Source organism: Martes martes, assembly GCF_963455335.1.
Source record: "Martes martes genome assembly, chromosome: 14".
NCBI classification, from domain to species: domain Eukaryota; kingdom Metazoa; phylum Chordata; class Mammalia; order Carnivora; family Mustelidae; genus Martes; species Martes martes.
Genome location: NC_137902.1, coordinates 15,921,263 through 15,940,283, shown reverse-complemented (window position 1 = coordinate 15,940,283; position 19,021 = coordinate 15,921,263). Strand labels below are relative to the sequence as shown.

General features: G+C 58.7%; 1 protein-coding gene across 2 annotated transcripts in view; it reads right to left on the bottom strand.

Annotated features, from left to right (window-relative positions):
- Positions 1-19,021, bottom strand: part of AFAP1L2 (actin filament associated protein 1 like 2) — a 97,905-nt gene that overhangs the window by 4,442 nt on the left and 74,442 nt on the right. Inside the window, exons 6-18 of one of the 2 annotated variants that reach the window (XM_080823490.1) lie at positions 15,116-15,321; positions 13,763-13,942; positions 11,264-11,353; positions 9,869-9,953; positions 8,970-9,074; positions 6,762-6,973; positions 4,668-4,813; positions 4,032-4,143; positions 3,168-3,407; positions 2,909-3,083; positions 2,443-2,598; positions 442-635; positions 199-321 (exon numbers count right to left, since the gene is read on the bottom strand). In XM_080823490.1, coding sequence (XP_080679616.1) covers positions 199-321; positions 442-635; positions 2,443-2,598; positions 2,909-3,083; positions 3,168-3,407; positions 4,032-4,143; positions 4,668-4,813; positions 6,762-6,973; positions 8,970-9,074; positions 9,869-9,953; positions 11,264-11,353; positions 13,763-13,942; positions 15,116-15,321 — 2,024 coding nt within the window. Of the gene's footprint in view, positions 1-198; positions 322-441; positions 636-2,442; positions 2,599-2,908; positions 3,087-3,167; positions 3,408-4,031; positions 4,144-4,667; positions 4,814-6,761; positions 6,974-8,969; positions 9,075-9,868; positions 9,954-11,263; positions 11,354-13,762; positions 13,943-15,115; positions 15,322-19,021 lie in introns of both variants that reach the window. The other variant, XM_080823489.1, reaches the window with a different exon arrangement.

The window sequence follows — 19,021 nt, the reverse complement described above, 5'->3', positions numbered from 1 at the left end:
GATGGTTGCAGAATCCAGTGTCCTCGGACTGACTGGTAAGAACGCTTGAACCCAGGGCTCATGCCTTTCTGGTTGGTCAGAGCCCTCTCAGAGCTGGTGCCGGAAGCGGGGGAGCGCTACCCGGGCCAGAAGAGGGGGCCCCACCTTAGAGACAGTTTTGCCTGGTGGCCCTGAAGGAGGCTGGACGTGACTGCTTACCTTGGCTTTCTGGAGGACGGTGCCTTTGCCCGTGACCATGACTGAAAGAGGCCTGTTCTTGAGGGCTGTTGCCGAGTTGACTGGGGTACAGTCTGGGGCAGGGGTGGGGGTGGCGGCTTTGGGCTGTAGCAGTAAGAGGAGAGCAAGGCCTGAGCGGAGGGCAGGTCACAGGACCCACTCCCCCAGCCCCACTCCAGGCGGCGCTGCAGGCGGCACAGAGGCACCCCGACTCCCGCCACTTACCCGGGGGCTCACGTTCTCCAGGTGTGTGGTGTCCACAGTGGTGCCCAGCGTCACAGGCCCGGCCTCCGCCTTCTTCAGGTTGTCCTTCACCTCCACGATGTTGAGCTCGAGATCCACACGCCTTCTCTCCTCAACCCGGCACTCCTCGTCGATCTCCTTCAGCCTCTGCTCCAGGCTGGCCAGGGCGCCCTTATCTGTGGGGGGAATTCAGCTGGCTGCAGGCTACAGCACCCCAGCTGGGTGTGGACCACAGCTCTGGCTCCCCACACTCAGAGCTGGGTCCTGTGTTAGAATTCTGCAAAGGCTGGTACACACTCTGGGGGAAGAGAGCTCTGCCATCACCAGAGGGTGTGGGTCTCAGGTATAAAACCTTCTGGCAGGTTCTTCAGGGCTCTCAGTGGTTTTGATATCCGCTGTTGTTGCAGCAACCCCCAGAGAGAGAGCAGCTTTAGTAATGAACCTTGGAGAACGGCTATGCTATTTCCACCAGCCCCACTGAGTCCCCGCAATCCTTCCGGCACTCCAGGCTCCCCTAAGCTGACAGGGAGTGGTGGTCCTCAGTCCTGGCATTTCCTCAGTCCTGTTTTATTCCCACCCTGCAGTCCTCAGGTTGGTACAAGAGCACCGGAACTGATGGCTCCGGAAACTAGAGCGAAGCCACATGACACCATGGTTTCCCCTAGCCGTGAGCTCCGGGCCAGCAGCCACTGTGATGACGTAGGCCCTCTTTCCAAGCCTAGGGTGAGCCCTCACCTGTCAGCCCCTGTCTGAGGACAAGCAGGCACGGGCCCAATGGTAAAGAGAACGAGCTGAGAAGATGTCATTGATGGTTTTGGAACTGGGGTCCTATTTTCATGGTCAGTATCCATACTTTGAGAATTACTTTCTTTTGCTCTGGCGAGTTATTAGCTTAGGATTTCAGGGCCGCTTTGCCAGAAGAATGAACTCTAGTGGAAGTTTTCTCCTCTCCTGCCCGGAGAATCAATACGGGAGGGAAAGAGCTGGGGCTCCCTAGTCCCGAGTCACCACCCAGGTCCCGCTCCAGGTTTGCAAGGACCGTCGCGGAGGAGCCTCTGGTCATGCGTGTGGGCACATGTCCCAACTCTGCAGTCTCGGCTGGGCAGAAAGGAAACCCAGCTTCCATCAGAAAGCAGATTAGTGGTTGCCTAGGGAACGGGATGGGGGGGAATGGGAGTGACCGCTAATGAGTATGGGCGGTGAGATGTTCTGAGGGTGTCTGGTGCCGGTGGCAGAGCCGGGAAGATTCTACAAACCATGGCACCGTACAACGTCGATGGGGCAGCCATCTGATCTGTGACTTGTATCTCAATAAAGCTGTTCTAGGCCAAAGAAAGCCGGTGACTCTGGTGGAGGAAAGGGAGGGGGGCAGAGTCGTGTTCGCGGCTTCCCAAGAATCAGCCGGGGTTTGTCCCCAAAACTGTTTCCCGTACTTGCGCTTGTGGGTGTGACTCTGCAGTGTGAGACGGACTCTGTGAAAATGGGGCAGGTGTTTCAGGGAGGTCCCCTGAAAGGTAAGTTTCTTTGAGGAAAGGGCTGCTGAGTGACAGGGGAAGGATCGGAAGATGAGCTACAAGGACTTGGACTTCTTTGCACGTGTCAGGAAAGGGGGCTCGGGCCGGCCGGCAGGTGGCCTCTGTCTCAGGCAAAGGCCTCGGTACCACGTTCGAAGATGGAATATGTTTAGGTGAAAATAAAACAGTGACGTCTACACGCGTGATTTTTAGAGACTTCCTCCTCTGACCGGTTTTGTCCGCTCTCTACCGTCCTGCTGACAGCACGTCACAGGGTCTCCGTACAGAACAGCCGCATTTTAGACAGGACGTGGGGGAGGACAGGGCAGGGGAGCATCCCCCCCCCCCCCCCGCACCACAGGCGGATGGGGCCAAGGCTCAAGGGCCGCAGGCAGGGCCACAGATCCGGTTTCTTCCCACGGAGCACCCAAAGCCCCTGCCTGGCCTCCCCACCCGGGAGGCCCCTCACCTGTGCATTTCAACACGGTCTCTCTCAGCTCCCGTTTCTCCTTCCGGAGCTGAGCCAGGTGCCCCCGGATTTCTTCCTTCTTCTTCTCCAGCCTCTCCTTCTCCTCTGTGTACCGCTTCACCTCCGCTTCTGTCCTATTCTTGCCAAGTTTGATCTCTGCGGACCCAGAGAGGAGTAGCCCCAGGTCAGCCGGGCTGGGACACCAGGGCCGTTCCACCCTCTCCCCCTTCCCCCGCCCCCGCAGGCTCAGACACAACCCGAGGCTCTGGCAGTGGCTCAGAGCTGAACACCAGGCCAGCCTGGCAGGGACGGATGAGGAACTTGGGCCCACACTTTCTTTGCTGCGTGACCTTGAGCAAGTCCCTTCACCTCTCTCAACCTCTACTTCTGCATCTGAAAGGGCGGGAACTGGACTAACTTCTCCAAGCCATTTCCAGAACATGCGACTCTTATCTAGCTCAGGCACCTGCACTGGCCACCCTCAACCTCTCCTTCACAGGTGGGCTGGCTCCGGCTGGGGGGACGGCCGCCGTGTCGGGGCAGCTCGACGGGAAGGAGATTTTCTGCTGCTCAGTCTGGATTTTGACGGTCGTGGTTCTCGGGGAAGGCTCCTCGGGCTCTGGACTCTCCTGCCGCGGAGTCTGCTTTGGGGGAAACAAACGCAGCTCAGCCAGTCCAGGCGTCGCGAAGGCGAGGCCGGCTTTCCTGTGCGGGGAGGGCCTTACCTGCAGCTCGGGGTTCTCTGGAGACTCTACCAGGGGCTCATCGGGGGCAGGGCCTGGGTCTGCAGGGAGAGTCTCGGCAGGAGGGTCCGGCTGGGGTGGCGGTGGGGACTGGGCCCGAGAATGTGCACCACTGGAACTGTGCAGAAAGGACTTGACAGGTGTGAGGTCCAGGTAGACTCGGTCGGGTGGGGACTCGCTCAGAGCATCTGTCCCAGGGGCAGCTTCCTCTGGCGTTTCCACCTGCAGAGGAGAGTCGGGGGGCTGTCACTATCGCCTCTGCCCCCCGCACTGTGGAGGGGGCGCCAGACCTGCCTCTTGTCCCTGCCCCATTGTTGGGGTTCACAGGGACCCGCCTCCTGGGGAAGCTTCTACTGAGCTGGACTTGAAAGGCCAGGGTTCGAGTCCTGGGTTTACCATCCAGGAGGTGGGAGGCCCAGGACATCGCATTTATTGTTCCTGAATCTCATTTCTTGATCTGTAGAGAAGAGACTAGCGCACATCCTTATGGGGGCCGTTAGGATTAAATGGGACAATTCACAGAAGCCCTCACTAGAGCACAGGGTTCGGTGTCCAGTAAACGGAACTTGCCATCACTATGATTGCTCACCATCAGTTTGGGCCTCCCAGGTTAATGGTGTCGCTCTTTCCGATCCCGACACCTCTCCTCCCACCCTCACACTGCCCAGGGCGTTTCCCCAGGCCAGGTGCACCGCACACAAGACGGCCTCGTCGAACTAGGTTCCTGCACCCTGCAAGGGACTTGGAATCCGCCCATCTTAGGGACAATCTGCTGTTCTCTGGCATCAAGGTTTTGGCAGGAGGAGGACAAGACAGCCCAGGTCGCTGCCCAGTCTGGGTCCTTACCACAGCCGTCAGCTCTGACGTCTCCACGTCGTCATACAGCATCTCCTGACGGTCCTGTCTGGGCAGGCCGTCGATGTAAGTGTTCGGCTCTGAGAACTTTCTCTGCATCAGTCTGGAAGCCCCATCGAGACACAGCGAGAGGGGGTTTGATGAGAGGGTGGTGAAAGCCACCAGTCTCAAAGGACTCCATGACAGCTCCCCAAACCACCCTGATCCAGGAGCGCTTCTCCCAGAGCCCCGTCTGCTTGCCTGGAGAGCAGAAGTACCGACCCTGCTTATTCCAGAGTGGGCCAGGACTTCGGGGGGAAGCCAGGAGAAAGCACTCCATCGGCAGCGAAGAAAGGGGACGGCCAGGAAAGGCACCAACCGGCCGTAAGGAGCTGGAGAGCGTCCACGCAGGCCGAAGGTGCTGTGCGTCCCCCTACCCCGCCCCACCCCAGGCCTGGCTCAGCTCCTCACTGTTCCCGGGCCCCATTTCCCGCTCCCGGATAGAACAGGGCTGACCCTGAGTTCTCAGCTGCCACCCTGCCTGACAGAACAGGCCACGGGTGGGGGGGGGGGTGTCAGCCTGGGCCCACGTCGGGAAGCGTGGCTGGGAAGGGAGGGTGTGATGCCACAGAGCCCCTGAACACTCACAGCAGAGAGGTTTTGGCCGCACTCACGATACAGGACACCCTGTCGGCGTCCACGTAGTCGTAGGTGAATTCTTCTGGGTCTGTCTTGGAGCCCGACTCAGAGAGCAGGAGGCCCAGCCAGTGGCCCATTTCCTCAGAAGACTTGGCCTGGAGGAGACCGAGACGGACGACTTGAGCAGAGCCGGAGAGTGCCATCTCGTGCCCGGCCCTCCCGGCCAGGCCAGCAGCGCCCCCTGCCCCGATGCCCAGGCCTCACTGTCACTAGCTTATCTCGTCCCTTTGCCACCAAACATTTCCCGCTACCGGGGATAGCTCGGCGCCCCCCTCAGTGACACTGTGGACATCTGTCCAAGGACCAACCGTGATTCATAGACGTGTGGGTCTGGAAGGCTAATGAGCCCCGAGAGCAGGCATTGGAGGGTGACACCTCTATTTTATAAACTACCACGAGGCAGTCTAATCATCCTAATCTGTAAATACAAGACCAGATCCCTAAGAAATAACAAAATTCAAATTCGTTTTTGTTGACAGTTTCAATAAAGTCAGTGTCAGGATAAAGGGCATGTTCAACACCCGACACCAGCTCGGCCGGCTCTCATAAATAACGAGGTAAATCCCAGGGAAGCTGGAGCCTGACTTCCTCCAGCGGACTGTGCGGTCTAAGCAAACACATACGCTGGGTAGCTATTAAAACACCAACACTGTTTCTTGCCTTTTTAATGAGAAAACACTGGGAGTCCTATAAAGACTTCAGGTTTAATTGCAAGAGGACCAGGAGCCGCCCCACTGGCATGACACGACTCAGCTGAACAGCGGATCCCTGTGTTCCTCATCCGAGAAACTGCCGGGAGCAGGGCTGGACATGGGGCTGCTTTTCGTCTGCCCTTCCCTTTCCAGCGGGCACTTCCATCAGCTTTGCGTGGGCACCCTCAGCTCCAGCCACCACCCTCTCTGCTCTGGGCAGCTGTGGCGGCTCCCTTACCGGTCTCAGTGTGTCCCTTCTGGGGGCCCTCCCATCCCCTCCCCTGCCCAGCAGCTGGAGGAAACATCTTGCGATCCCAAGCTCAGCATGCCACCGTCCCCTGAAGCCCTCCAAGGTGCCCCCTTGCTCTGAGGACTGACCCTGCCAGCCTCCTTGCGCACACCCCCGGCCCTGCCCCCGGCTCGTGGGGCTTTCCCGCAGTCCACAGCACCCGCCCCACGGCTTTCCAGCAGCCGTAACTAAGTCACCCACCGGGTGATTCGTTGAGTAGCATATCACAGTCTCTCTAGAAGCCAAGTCCAGTGACTGCACATCTGTCTCCTTTACCACATTATTATACTGGGTCGGTAGCCGTCAACAGGACAGCTGGATGGGTGGGGGGCTATCAAGCTTGTCCCTGGGGTTCGCCTCCAGGAAGCAAATGGGATGTGGAGCTTTGAGCCACCAGAGGGCAGTGTTGGAGCACAATTTGGAGAAAGACCCCGGAGAAAGGACCAGGTGAACAGGGGTGAGCCCAGGAGGGTGCTTCCGTGTGTGTCTAGAACTCTGGCTCAGGCCTGCCCCAGCTCAATGCAAGGCATTAGGTCACCTTTATTTTCGCAAATGTAACATCACATCAAACAGAGGGTGGGGAATGGGAGAAACCTCATTGTGTCGCAAACCTCATTCTTCCCCCAGATAAGCCCTAACAAACAATTGTCTCTATGTACAGGGCCCCATCTGGTGATACACAAACCAAATCAAACCCACTGTGAATCCCCAGAAGGTTTTTCAAGCAGCTCAGGGAGTTATAAATAATATTCCTGCCCCGAGTGCAGGAAGTAGCTCATTGTCCCTTTCCTATAACACGACTGCTCTGAGGTCAGAAAGGGAATGGAAATTTTTTTTAAAATGCAAAGAAGTAAAATGCAAGGGAGTAAAAACAAACAAACAAAAAAACCAAAACCACGCAAGGCTACACAGTCTCTCCGAGGGTAGGATGACAGTCTGAGAAGCACAGCCGGCAGCCTGGATGCCCGCACCCGGCCTCGCCCCTGCCCCTGGCCTCCTCCCCACCCCTACCCGCCCCCCCCCCCAACGCCATCCCTAGCCTCCCCCGCAGGCCAGCAGTACCTCCAGCTTGGCCACCTCCTCGCCACGGTGGAGGATGCGGAAGGAGTACAAGTGGTCAGGGCTCGGGTCCGGGACCACCTCACAGCCCACCAGGCTGAGGGGCTGCTGGGCCACCTTGCTCCGGTTCCGGTCCTGGTAGAAATGCAGGTGACTGTCCCTGACAGAGCACCAGCGTGACTTCCACTGGCTGTTCACCAGCACGTTCAGGTAACCTGTCAGAGCGGGGACAAGCGCGTCCATGGCTGCCATTGGGCCTCCCAGGATTTCCCCCAGAATCTCCATTCCCAGACCTGTCAGGCTTTGCCCGAGCAGATCTCTCACCTCAAGGAGGCTGGGAATCCAGCACAGTCTTTGCCCTGCTTGTGTGTGCATGGCCAGACCCCTGGAAAGCGGACTGCACAGCTCTGCTGTGTCCGGCCCGAGCAGAGGGAGGTGTGTGGTTGGCTAGAGCAGGCTGGCCGGGTATGCATGCAGGATGAGGCTCCCCGGCCTCACACCCTGCTGGCAGAAGTCCTCCCCGCCCCTGGTCTCTTAGGCCACGTGCAGGACGGTCCCCAGCCCAGGTTGTCCCACCACTGGTGCTGTCAGCTCAAAGGGCTCTACAGCCTTAGCTTCCTCGGCGCCCCTGACAGATGGCCCTTCCATCACCCGGTCACTCGGCCTCAGCCTGCAAATTCCTCTTCCCCTTGCCCGGCTCCCTCTCCTCCTCCCCAACTCGGCTAGCCTTGCTTGACCCTCCCTCCTTGCTCTGCCTCCCTCCGGGATCCCAGAACAGTGAGGCCTGCTTCCAGGTCAGCACCCCCAGCGGACACTGAGCTTCTCCAGGGCAGGAACCTGCCACCTTCCCCTCCAGGGCCCAGGGTTCAAAGTCACACGATGTGTCACAGTGCATGGCCACGTTCCCACCCACCCAGTGCTGGGCCTACAGTGGGGATCAGGAGTTTCTCAGAGCCACACGAACAGTAGCACCGGAGAATTCAAACCCAGGACCTAGGAAGGCTGGCTCACCCAGGCAAGGGCCTCACTTGCCCATCACAGTTCTCTGGACTGAGAACTCTCAGTCAAGAAAGCAGGGAGTACAGAGGGTAAGTCTTGGGAAGGAGAGTAACGACGTCCTCCATCACCCGTCCCTAGCCACAGGGGACAGGAGCATGCTTCCCTGCACGAGACTTCCCGCAATAATCCAGCTCCACCTCCCAGCGACTCACTGAGACCAGCTTTCTGTGCCAACCACTGTGCCCCCCAGGGCTGCAGGCAGGCGCTGGCAGAGCAGGGCCACGACCCCGGTCTCCTGGCCAGAGAAGCGAGGGGCCCCCAAAGTGAGGCCCCCTCTGACTTCCCATTCCACACCCCCCCACCCTGCCAGTCTCAAAAACCAGAACTGGACTGGGACTCAGGAAAGGAGCCCAGGGCTGGGACACAAGTTCTATGAGGAAAAGAAAAAGGCATAAAGGAGGACAGTAGCAGCCTTCGGGCCCCAGGAAGAGCCAGAGCAATGAGTCCCAGATTGGGAGCCCGGACAGAGGCTCCCTCCGGGTATTTTGTGGGACAGGCCTCCGTTTCCTCAAGACAGAATGAGGGGAGTAGAGATGACCTCAGTGAGCCTAGCAGCACCCAGACACACCCTCTGTACCAGCAACGTGGGCTTCCGTCGTCCCCTTAATGGGTCTCACTGTCCCCATGGCCGAGTCCTAGCTTCTGTCCAGGGGCACCATGTCAGCCTGTTCAGCTCCTGCCCAACTGTCAGGGCTCAGGCCCAGGAAGCCCCCTCCGGCCTCAGAGCAGGAAAGGTTCTTTCTGTCCCCGAGTCCTTACAGCTACTGCAATGACACAGCGTGTGGCTTCGGGGTATGAAGCTGTGCTTGGCCTGTGGGCTCTCGGGACTGTGTTCCCCTCTGCCCGGTCCCCGTTCCCGGACACTGCTTGCTGTGCTCCTTCAAGACCGATCAAATGGACAGAGCTGCCGGAGGGCCACCGGGAGGACCAGTCACACGCACCAAGGATCCAGCACTGCAGCGAGACCAAGGCTGGTGCGGGTCACGAGCCACCCACGGGGACGGCAGACAGAGGCGGGAGCTGCAGGGCAGCCTTCCCTAAGATGCTTCCAGCAAGAGCTCCCACCTCTAGAGGCCCGCACAGTCTGAGCCGGGAGCCAGGCTCCCACCCCGGGGGTAGCCCGAGGGTCCCACAGGCGGCTGCGGGTCTTACTGGATGTCTCGAGGGACCTGTCTGGAGGCTCCAGCGAGGTAGATTTCTTCCTGCCCAGATTCATTAGGTTGCTCAGCTTGAGGCCAGGAGAAGACTTCTTCTTGACTGTCGAGAGGAGAGAAAAAGCTGTCAGCCGGGCCCTCAGCCCACTGACACGCCGCGACGAGAAGCAGGAACAGCACGCCCATTCCCAAGGCCTCTGCCCCTCCCTGTTGCGCACACACACACGTGTACACACATGTGCATGCACACGCACACACATCGGCTCCCCAGACCAGGAGCCACAGACAGAGCCAGGAATCCCCAGAATCACACACTCAAGAGGGGGACACCAACTCTTTTTTGTTGTTGTTAAAGATAATTTCTATTTTTTTTTTTTAAAGATGTATTTGAGAGAGAGAGAGAGAGAGAGCGCGCGCGAAACAGCATAGGCCGGAAGAGCAGAGGGAGAGGGAGAATCCCAAGCAGATTTCCCACTGAGCAGGGAGCCCAACGCAGGGCTCGATCCCACGACCCTGAGGTCATGACCTGACCCCAGACCATGAGCTGGAGGCTCAACCAACGGAGCCAGCCCGGCGCCCCACACAGCCGATGTCAGCACTGGAGCATCTCCACTGACTGTACTGGCTCAAAGAGACTGGGTCCAGGGTCAGCAAACAAGAAGACACGCAAGACTATTCTACCCCCCGGCAATTTATAAAACTTGACCTCGATTTGCTCATCTCCCCCTTTCTCTTGGCTTTATCAGCTGTATTATTTCCAAGCAGTTTATAAGTTGGAGGCATGTTGCAAGCAGCTGTTAAAACCCATGAGGGCTGAGCCGGACAGCCACGTCTCACAGCCCGGGACGCCAACCACCCCCCCCCCAAGCCGAGGCTGCCGGCCACAAACGCTGGTACCGTCTTTGGCCTCTGGGACCTCAGGGTGGCCTTCCGTGGAGCTTCCATATTCCGGGGCTGACAGGTACTTCTCCATTGTGTCTAGCTGCGGAAAAGAGGGAGACAAGTGGGTGATCTTGTCTGGGAATGGTTACCTCAGGGATCACAACGTACGGGAAACTCAGAGAGCGTTCAGATGTAGGCCGGGGGTCACGGCAGAGTCCGGGTCCCTGATGGCCCGTCAGCCAGGCTTCCCTCGGGCTCTGGGGGACCTGCCTTCACCTTCCCTTTCCCAGCCCCATCCCGGAGACGACCCTCTTCTTCGGGCCACCACACATCCGAGTACACAAGTTCTCAAGATGCCTGCTCAGCCTGATGGGAGAGCAACCCTGTGGCCAGCCCGGGGGAGGGGGTGCTTAGAGTTCTCATCCCTATCGGAGCTGACCGCCGGGCTGGGAACCACCCGGGCATGACGAAGGCTTTCAAGAACTGACGGCACGACGCACACATCAGGCTCCCGAGAGAGGCCTGCTTGTCTACACAGGGTCAGACCGAAATTGGAGCCCTGGCTGGAGCACACTCCATCCAGACCAGGTGCCCCACGTATAAGCCCTCCTGGGCCCTGCTGTGCATGTGTTTAAATAGGGATAATATCCCCGTCTGCACCCCCAGGGCTATTAGGGGGCTTAGGAGGTTCTAGAAGGGTGCGATGGCTGCTCTTAGGAGGTGAAGCACTCAGAACGTTCCAACCTAGATTCTCTCAGAAAACGACTTCGTCCAGACCTCCGGGAAACAGGCAGAGGGACTCCCAACCAGCAGGCCTGGGCTGAGGTGGGGGCTCAAGGACGGCTAGACTGGCCAGGGAACTCCGTGAGGGAGGACCTGTGCCTTCCGGACCCCCTGCTTGAGACATCGCGGTACCCTCGGCCTTCTACCCTGCCGGGGCCGGGGAGCCCAGGGTGAGGCCCAGGGACGCTCTGCTCTGTGCACTCCCAGGCTTCAGAGCACCCGTTTACAGATACTTGGGACCTGGAATGTGAAGCCATAGGTGCCAGCCCTCCCTTCCACGAGCACCCGGCCCCCAGCTCCAGGCAAATGAGCAACAGAGCCCTTTAGTTGGAATCAACATGGGGACAGTTCTCCCAGCCCCGAAGCCCCGAGTCAGTGCGAAAGAAAGGCCTCCTACCGTGAATGTCTCTGTGTAAGAATGAAGGAAGGGCATGCTGACCTCGGTTCAATAAAGCTTCCTGCACCCAAGCAAGAGAGTATTTCTGCCTGAAGCTACTGGCCTTATCCAAGCTTTGTATGTCTCTTACTCACGGGGCTGGTGCAAAGCAAAGATCTCTGTCTCATACTTCTAATTTTTATGGAGAAGACAGAGAATTGAACTCTCTTCCAGGCAGGATAGAGGCTTACTTTCTGACAGTTCAGGCGCTGGGCATCTGGGCTGTACTGGTTTCCGTCGGACGCTCCTTCTGAAGGCAGGCCACTCACCTCCTGGATGACCTGAAGGGAGACAGAAGCCATCCGCAGAGGTCTTTCAGCCTGGACCACAGCCAGACCTTGCGAGAAGAGCCACTCGGGGTCAGGCAAGTGGTGGAGGTGAGAGAGGGGACGCCTGCTTGCCAAGGAACAGCGACTCTCCCTCCCGGCCCCCCGCAGCGCCTGGCTGGGGACTGGGCAGGCTGCAGGGGGGAGGCTTGTTCCCTTGGCCCCCTCTCCTGCAGACCCCCACGTGTTCTGGGGGTGGGCAGGGCGGGGTGGGGGAGATGCTTTACAGCAAAGCTGGAAGATGGCCGGAGCTGCCAGCCCTCAGCTCTGCGAGGCCCCTCCGTGCCCCCATCCTGGGTGGGGAAGGCTGCTCAGCTGTGGGTATGAGGAGGACGGCATTTGCCAAAGCCCCTCCCCCCCCCCCCCGCCCAACCAGCTTTTCGGGGCCGTGGAGTCTGCTGCGGAGAGCCTCCCGCGGCTCAGGAAGCGGGGCTCCCAACGGCCCGCCTGGGGCCTGTCGCAGTCCACCCCAGCCTACTCCAGGAGGAGCCTTTTCACCGGCACCCAGGGGCCTGGGCTGGGGGCCCACAGGTCAGAGGGTGCTCTGGCCACACTGGGCAGAGGGTAACCACTTTGGGCAGACACACACACACACACTGCCCATCCGGAGCCCGGTGGATTCAGCAAGAGTTCTTTCACAGACCCTCTTTCTTCCGTCTCTGCTTAGAGCACTTTGTGGAAACAAGTTCAAAAGTCGAAAAGCCAAAGAAGCGAAGAAGAATGGCTACGGGAATGGGGAAACAGAGAGCAGGTCTCCCTTCTCAGACGGACTCCAGGTCCGGACCCCGGACCCCAGCGCACGCGACAGGGTGCTGCGGGAAGACCACAGTCAGCCCACCAGCTGCGTGACCCCAGGCCTCAGCTGCGGTCACCACCTGGGGCCACACCTGCGCCAGGGGCGGCTGTGGGGACTCGCATATGAAGGTACCATCCTCATGAGCTGGGGCCCGGAAATGCCGACCGCCTCGGTGGGCGAAGCACGCGAAACCTGGAATCCAGGCTTGAGGGCTTCTCTGGGAGAGCCCTGCCTGTGCTTTCTTTTCCCAGGGCCCTTGTCCCATACTCCGCATTTCCCACCCACGGCCATCCACCTGTCCTGCCCTGTGGGCGCAGGCGTGATTACGTAGCGCTGGGACCTGGAGGCCAGGGAAGGTAGGTGGGTTTAACAAAACAGATACATGTAGGTGGTTGCGAGCCGTCACACAGGCTCACCAGTCCTGCCAAATCGCAGGAGGGGGCAGGTCCCGGGAGTCAGGCCCTTTGCAGCCAGGCCCGCCTCTGTGCTCATCTGACCAGGGAGGAAGAACACCTCTGTGCGGGGCCCAGCGGCTGTACCTTCTGAAAGCGGCAGCAGGGGGTCTCAGGAGGAGGGCGTGTGAGTCGGGGAGGGAGACTGGGGGGTCAGAGGGAGGACAGGAAGGTCTGAGCGGCAGAGGAACAGCCCTGGGAACTGGGAACAGGAGCAGTGTGTGTATGTGGGTGCGTGTGCATGCGCGCGTGTGCGTGTACAGGTGCCTGCAGGTGTCTGTCCGTCTACAAGTGTGTGTGCATGTGAGTGCACGCAAGTACTTGTGTGCGTGCACAGGCAGACAGGGCTAGAGAGCAGATCCAGAGCCGTGATGAACTAGGGGGTGGCAGGAACCAAGGAAGTAAGGGAACTCTCTGGCTCAGTCTGGCTTCACCAGGGGTCCTGCTGGCTTTGGACATCCCTCTGCAACGGGGGGGCCCTTCCTGGTGCCAACCTTATACCTTCCAGAATGGTCAAGCTTCTCTTTAACATGGGGCATGCCAGGCTTCATCATCGCTGGGGCCGTACTGTGTACCTGCGGGCCAACCTGACCACCTGCACGTGGGATGGTAGGACACACAGGGCTGCGGCCTGACAGTCGTGGGTTTGAAACCCGAGGCTGCCACTCCCTTGCCAGGTGACCTTGATGGGTCAACTCTGAGCTTTAATCAGCACCCCGGTGAAACGGTGATATTGACATCGGGAGGCTACCCTCCGTGTGGTCAGATGAGTTCCATTGGCGACAAGTGCGTGGCTGGTGGTAAGTGCTTTACAAGTGACTCTGCCGTCTAGTCACCTTTCCTAAGGAGGCTGGAGATGCCTCTCCAGCAGCCAAAGGGCGAAGGAGTCTCGGGGACAGCCCAAGGCTGGGCTTAGCAGCAGAGTGCTGTGCCCTTTCGTTAGGCCTGACTGTTACCACCGAGAACACAGGCGCCCTGAGAATCTGAAGGACCAGAGATCCTTTGCCCTTGCCGGGTCATCCCTTTTAGAAAAAGCCAGGGTGCCAGAACAAGGAGTGCCCGGGAGCCCTGCAGGGGAGCAGGCATGTGTCCCCACCAGCCCAGGGCCACCCTCACCCTGAGCCACTGCTCCGCTTGGTCCCTGCTCTGCAGGCCTAGCACGATCACGTCGGCGTTCATGGGCGTGATCTTCAGCTTGTGCTCCTTCTTCCGCACTTGCTTCTCCTTGTGGATGACGCTGCTGCCCAGCAAGTTCACGTCCAGCTGCGGGCTGTGGTCCTTGGAGGATTTGTAGCACTAAAAGGGAAGAGAGACGCTGTGCTGCTCTGCCAGGGGCACCAGGCCTAGCCGGGTCCTGCAGAGGGGGGCCAGTGGCACAGCGGGACCCCCCAAGCCCTGGGCTCTCTCCAGCCAAACCAAAGGTGCAGAAACGTGGTCCCCGATATCAGTAGCTCTTGTCCTTGGCGTCCAAGTGACCAGGCAGATCGTCCCCTGTCCCTCATGCCTCTTCCTTGCCAGCCTCGCCCAGGGATGCCTGCCCATCCTGCTTACCCAGGCTGCTCTAAGGTCCCTGCAGGCCTCGGCAAGCTGCAGGAAGTCATCCCCTGCAGCCCACTCTCATACCTGCAGGCTGAACTCACTCTTCCTACTTCCCTACCTGTCCGCCTTTCTCATTTACCACCCCCAGGAAGGGGTACATCGGGAACGAACCCCAAGCTCATTAGCTGGTTAGGAAGGAAAATGATTTGCAGCAAAAGAGAAAGGGACTCGCTTCCCCTCCCAGACAACACCTTGCCCCTGTCTGTCACGGGTCTAACGGGAGCAGTCACAGGACTGCGGAACGGGATTCCCAGAAAGAACGTGTGCGCCGAGCACGGCGTGATGTGACCCGGGAAGAAAGTGTGCTCGTAATGACTCCAAGGCACTTCAAATGAGGACATAAAACTGAACTGTAATTTAGAAAAACAAGGAAACAGGGCTGTGGTCAGAGCCCTATCTTCCAATTCCTTTATGGGTTTTGACTTATAATCAGTGTCTCAAAATACCATGACTTCTGAGACAACGCCTCTGATTCTAACATTGTGACAGGTGAATTTGGCGGCCAGAACCGGGGTCGGGAGAGCCCTGACCAGGCAGCAGGCTCTGCCCCAAACGGCCAGGGGTCAGCATGTGAGGAAGAATGAGCCCTCAGACCAGGGGATGAGATGCCCAGAAACCGCATCTATGTGACAGAACTGGGGTCTGGGGATGGTGGTCCCAGCCCCCTGCAGAGACCTATGAAAACCAGGAGACTTTCTTAGTTAAGAAGCAGCACACTCATCCAGCCACAGGATGTTTGGCATAGGGGTTCAGGTTAGGGAGGGGAGAAAGCCTCCAGATAGAAAAGGCTCCAGCCACCTGGTATCAGGGTCCATCTCCCCGACTCCCCCCAAAGAGAGAAGACGGGAACGTGACAGGAGCCCAACTGACCAGGAGCCTGGTGTCCTTGATGACGCAGAGCTGCTTGGCCCACTGCCCCAGCCACTTCTTACGCCACAGGAAGGCACAGATGCGGGCGTCACGCATCAGCTCGATGCCGGCCTCTGGCGAGGGCCACTGGTAGGGGGCCGACTTGCCCTTACTGTTTTCCTCTTCATCGTAGGACTCGTAGGAGCTGCTCACCGCCTCTCCGTCCTCTGCAAGGAAGACCCACATGGTCAGGACCCCACCGGGCAGGGGACCTTGGTCTAGGGGGAAGGGCAGGAGGCAGGGGCGGCCAGGGGCCTCCAGGCCACAAGGCCCCTGCCTCTCTGTGCCCTTGAACCAGACTGACAGTCACCAGCCACAGACCAGGGCAGGCCCGGCCCCCAAGCCTCCTCTGTGAACCTGCTTGGATGCCGCTTCTGGCCAGACACAAATCACCCAAACCAGGAGCATTTTCCTCCTTTCCTCCCTTTTCCTCCTCAAATCTCATCCCAGGCTCCCCAGAAATTTCAGACACGATGAAGCGCACAGGCGACTGTCCACACTTGACAAGGCCAGTCCCCCCTGGGGGCCTCTGTATCGTCACCTGAGGGATTGAGCAGTGGGGGGGAGCCTGGCTCCCGGGGGTGGGGGGTGCCCAGAGGAAGGGGCCACTGTCTGAACCCGGGTAGTTCATGAACCTGGGCACATGGTAGGCCTCTCACAGCGTGGCCGGCTCCATCCCTGGTTTTGTCCCTGGGGAGGGGCTGCAATTTCTTAAGGTGAGATAAACCACAGCAGGAAACGGCTCTGGGGCGAAAGTGGCCGTCCCTCTTGGTCACAGCCCTTTTCCCAACCCACTGCCGGCCTCCCCAGACTCTACTTGCTCTCCCACCCCTGCACACCTCCCAGCACAGACAGCCCCTTCTGCTGGTTTCCACCTCCGACCCCTCCTCCACCTCCAGCAACCCGCCAACCCCATGCGTTTGTTCTGTCCAAGAGGATCCCAGAGCCCAGCAGGCGTGAACTGTGTTCCGTCCTGTGCACGCTCCACGTGCCTCGGTTTCTCTTCCCTCCCACCCCTCCACGGCACCCTGCAAGAGTGGCTCTGTTCTCCAGGCCTCGTTCTGCTGTTTAGGGCCAACCAAAACAAGGCAAAGAAAAAAGTAAATCAGTAAAACCCCAAAAAGCAGGACATGGAGAAAAGAGAACCTAGGGATCCCTGGTCTACCCCCTGGCTCAACACAGGAATCCTAGCTGTGGGAACCTTGCTGCTGCTCCAGCCTCTGTTTGAATTCCCTCCGGATGGAGAGCTCACTACCTCCTGATCACTGGCTACCTCCCTCTAGGACCGGGGAGCTCTAACAGAAAGTCCGGCCGCCATCTACTTCCCTGTAACATCCACAGACTTGTGGATCCCCTTGAGTCAGGGTGAACGCGCCTTCTCTATCCTCCCCTCCGATCCCCTTCAGAAAAAAGTCAGCCCATGGGCCCTCAGCCCACCCTTCTGCAGAAGCCCCTTCTCTCTGCACTAGGAAGACGACCACATTTGACTTAGAATATAGAAAACCAGAAGGAGGCCGCTGCCACGGTCATTCTAGCTCCAGGGCCAATGAAGGTGTGTGTCACTATTTCTAAGAGTAACACTTCCAATATATTAGTATCAGCTTTCGCAGCAGTGCGGTGCCACTCCCCTTCACAGCTTAACAGAAAAGTTGCACGAGCTCCTGATCTCACACCCACGAAATGAGCAAAGATGGGGAGGAGCGGCGTAGCCAACGGGGGACCCAAACTCTCCCGCTGCTCGTAGTGTCGGAAATGCACACGAACCTCTCAGAAAACACGGTGGCAGCGCGTGGCTGCGAGAGCTGTAAACACACCCCTACCCTGGACCCATTTACCCCAGTCCTGGGAGTCGATCCTAGGAAACCGGGGTGGGAAGGGGGTTTACATGCATCCAGATGTTCATTCCAGGGCCATTCAGTCATCCCGGACGGCGGGATGCATGCACTTCGGGGCAGGCCGAGCCACCACGATCGCCAGGAGCTCTGACCGCTAGTGTGCAGCTCAGTAAGGAGGATGGGGAGGGATGAGGCACAGTTAAAATTCCCTGTGCGGGCAGACCAGTGCCAAGAGGCAGCAGGACAACCTCAAGTAGAGCTGATCTGATCCGGTGCTAGGAGCAGGGGGTTTTATTAAAAAAACAGAAAGTCCTCCTTGTCCATAAGGCATAATCTATTCAATAAGGGAAATAAGAAGAATGAGGCAATGTCATCGGGATGCCTCCTTTCATAACAAAAATTAATAGAGGGAGGTCGGAGAGTTTAGCAGGAAGACATTGACCAAACCCCCCAACTGTTGGTGTTTCTGGGGATGGCCCAGGTGTCCGTGGGGAATTCTAACACCGGCCCATCCACCTCCAGGGGGCTGTGGGGAAGCTAAGAAGAAATGGCCAATCCCAGTAACCTCAAACCACCTGGAGTAGCTTCGGGGACACCTGGGTAAAGGTACTGTCAGTTTCTTATTTCTCTCTAAGAGCGATCATAGCAGGGCCGTGAAAACAGGACAAATACGTGGCTTCCAGGGGTCCCAGGATGTAGAGGAGTGAAAGGCAGGAGGCTCACGTAATTCCATCCCCTTTCTGCATCCCCGGGTGGGACCCCCCCGCCCTATGTGCTGCCGGTGGTCTTTGGGAACAGAGGGCAGAACCACCACACAACCCTCTGGTCCTGCACCCGTGCGGGCATCACGCCTTTGGATGCCGCCAGCAGAGGTCTGTGGAAGGTGGAACAAGCCTCTCTTTCTGGAAGGGCGAGACACGTGTGCACATGCAGGACATGCACAAGGCTGGGAAGAGGTCAGAGGCCACCCCCGGGCATGCACCCCATCTCCGAGAGCCAGGCAGCAGGCACAGAGTCACTGGCATTCCAGCTCTGGGGACAAACAGTACCCAAGGTGATCGTGGCGTAAATGACTCCCTCAGGCACCTGCACCCATCTGGGGACTCCAGTGGGGGAAAATCCGCCAGAGTGACCTGTGTGAGATCCAGAAGCACAGAGAAAGGTGAGATGGAGAGAGACAAGGTAAAGAGAGGGACAGACCCAAGCACAGAGAGAGGCACAGAGGAACCCAGATGTGACAACATGGCTGCCTGTCCCCCGGAAGCGAGGACTTTCCCACTAGAGGTGTGCGCTTCTAGGGACCGGCCCCAGCCGGTTCGTTTCCCAGCCCCTACCCCTCCAGAGATGACCATGTAATGACTCCAGTCACCAGTGCAATGTGGGTAAAAGTCACTTCAGGCTGGTATTTTTAAGAAGCACACAGGGGTTCTCCACTCACTCTCTGCAGAGGATTCTGTGGCCTTAGCGGGTGGCCGAGCCCACACCGTTAGGAGCCTAAGCTCCCCACGGACCAGTAATACCCACACTGAACTGCTCATGAGAAAGAGATTCGTGTCATGTCACTATGCACTGGGAGGAGGGTTATTTGTTCCAGGAGCTGCCATGAGCCCAGCACGAGACATCGCAGCCGAGCAGCTGACCTCTCGCACACGCGGGACCGGCCCTCCCCTCTGCACGGGCCGTCAGGGCGCGGACTCAACTTTCACTTGGAGAGAGGGGCCTGGCCCTTGAGAGCAGTGTGGGGACAAGCAGCTGGGCAACTGGTCTCCTGTGGGATGTCTACACGTCACTGGTGGCCGAAGGCCATTCCTCCTGCCGTGACCAGCTCCAGCAGCTGGGGTGGGACAGGGGGTGGAGGGACACTCAAGCACTAAGGGCAGGCCGGTGGATAACACGGGTGAAGCCCTCCCTTGGTGGCCCGTGTGACCAAATCTCTGCAAGTCATCCTCGGTCCTTGTCCTGGCAGAACAGGAAAGGCAGCTGACAGCTTGCTACCCACCTCCTCATAGGGACACCCCAGTCCCGGCTAAAA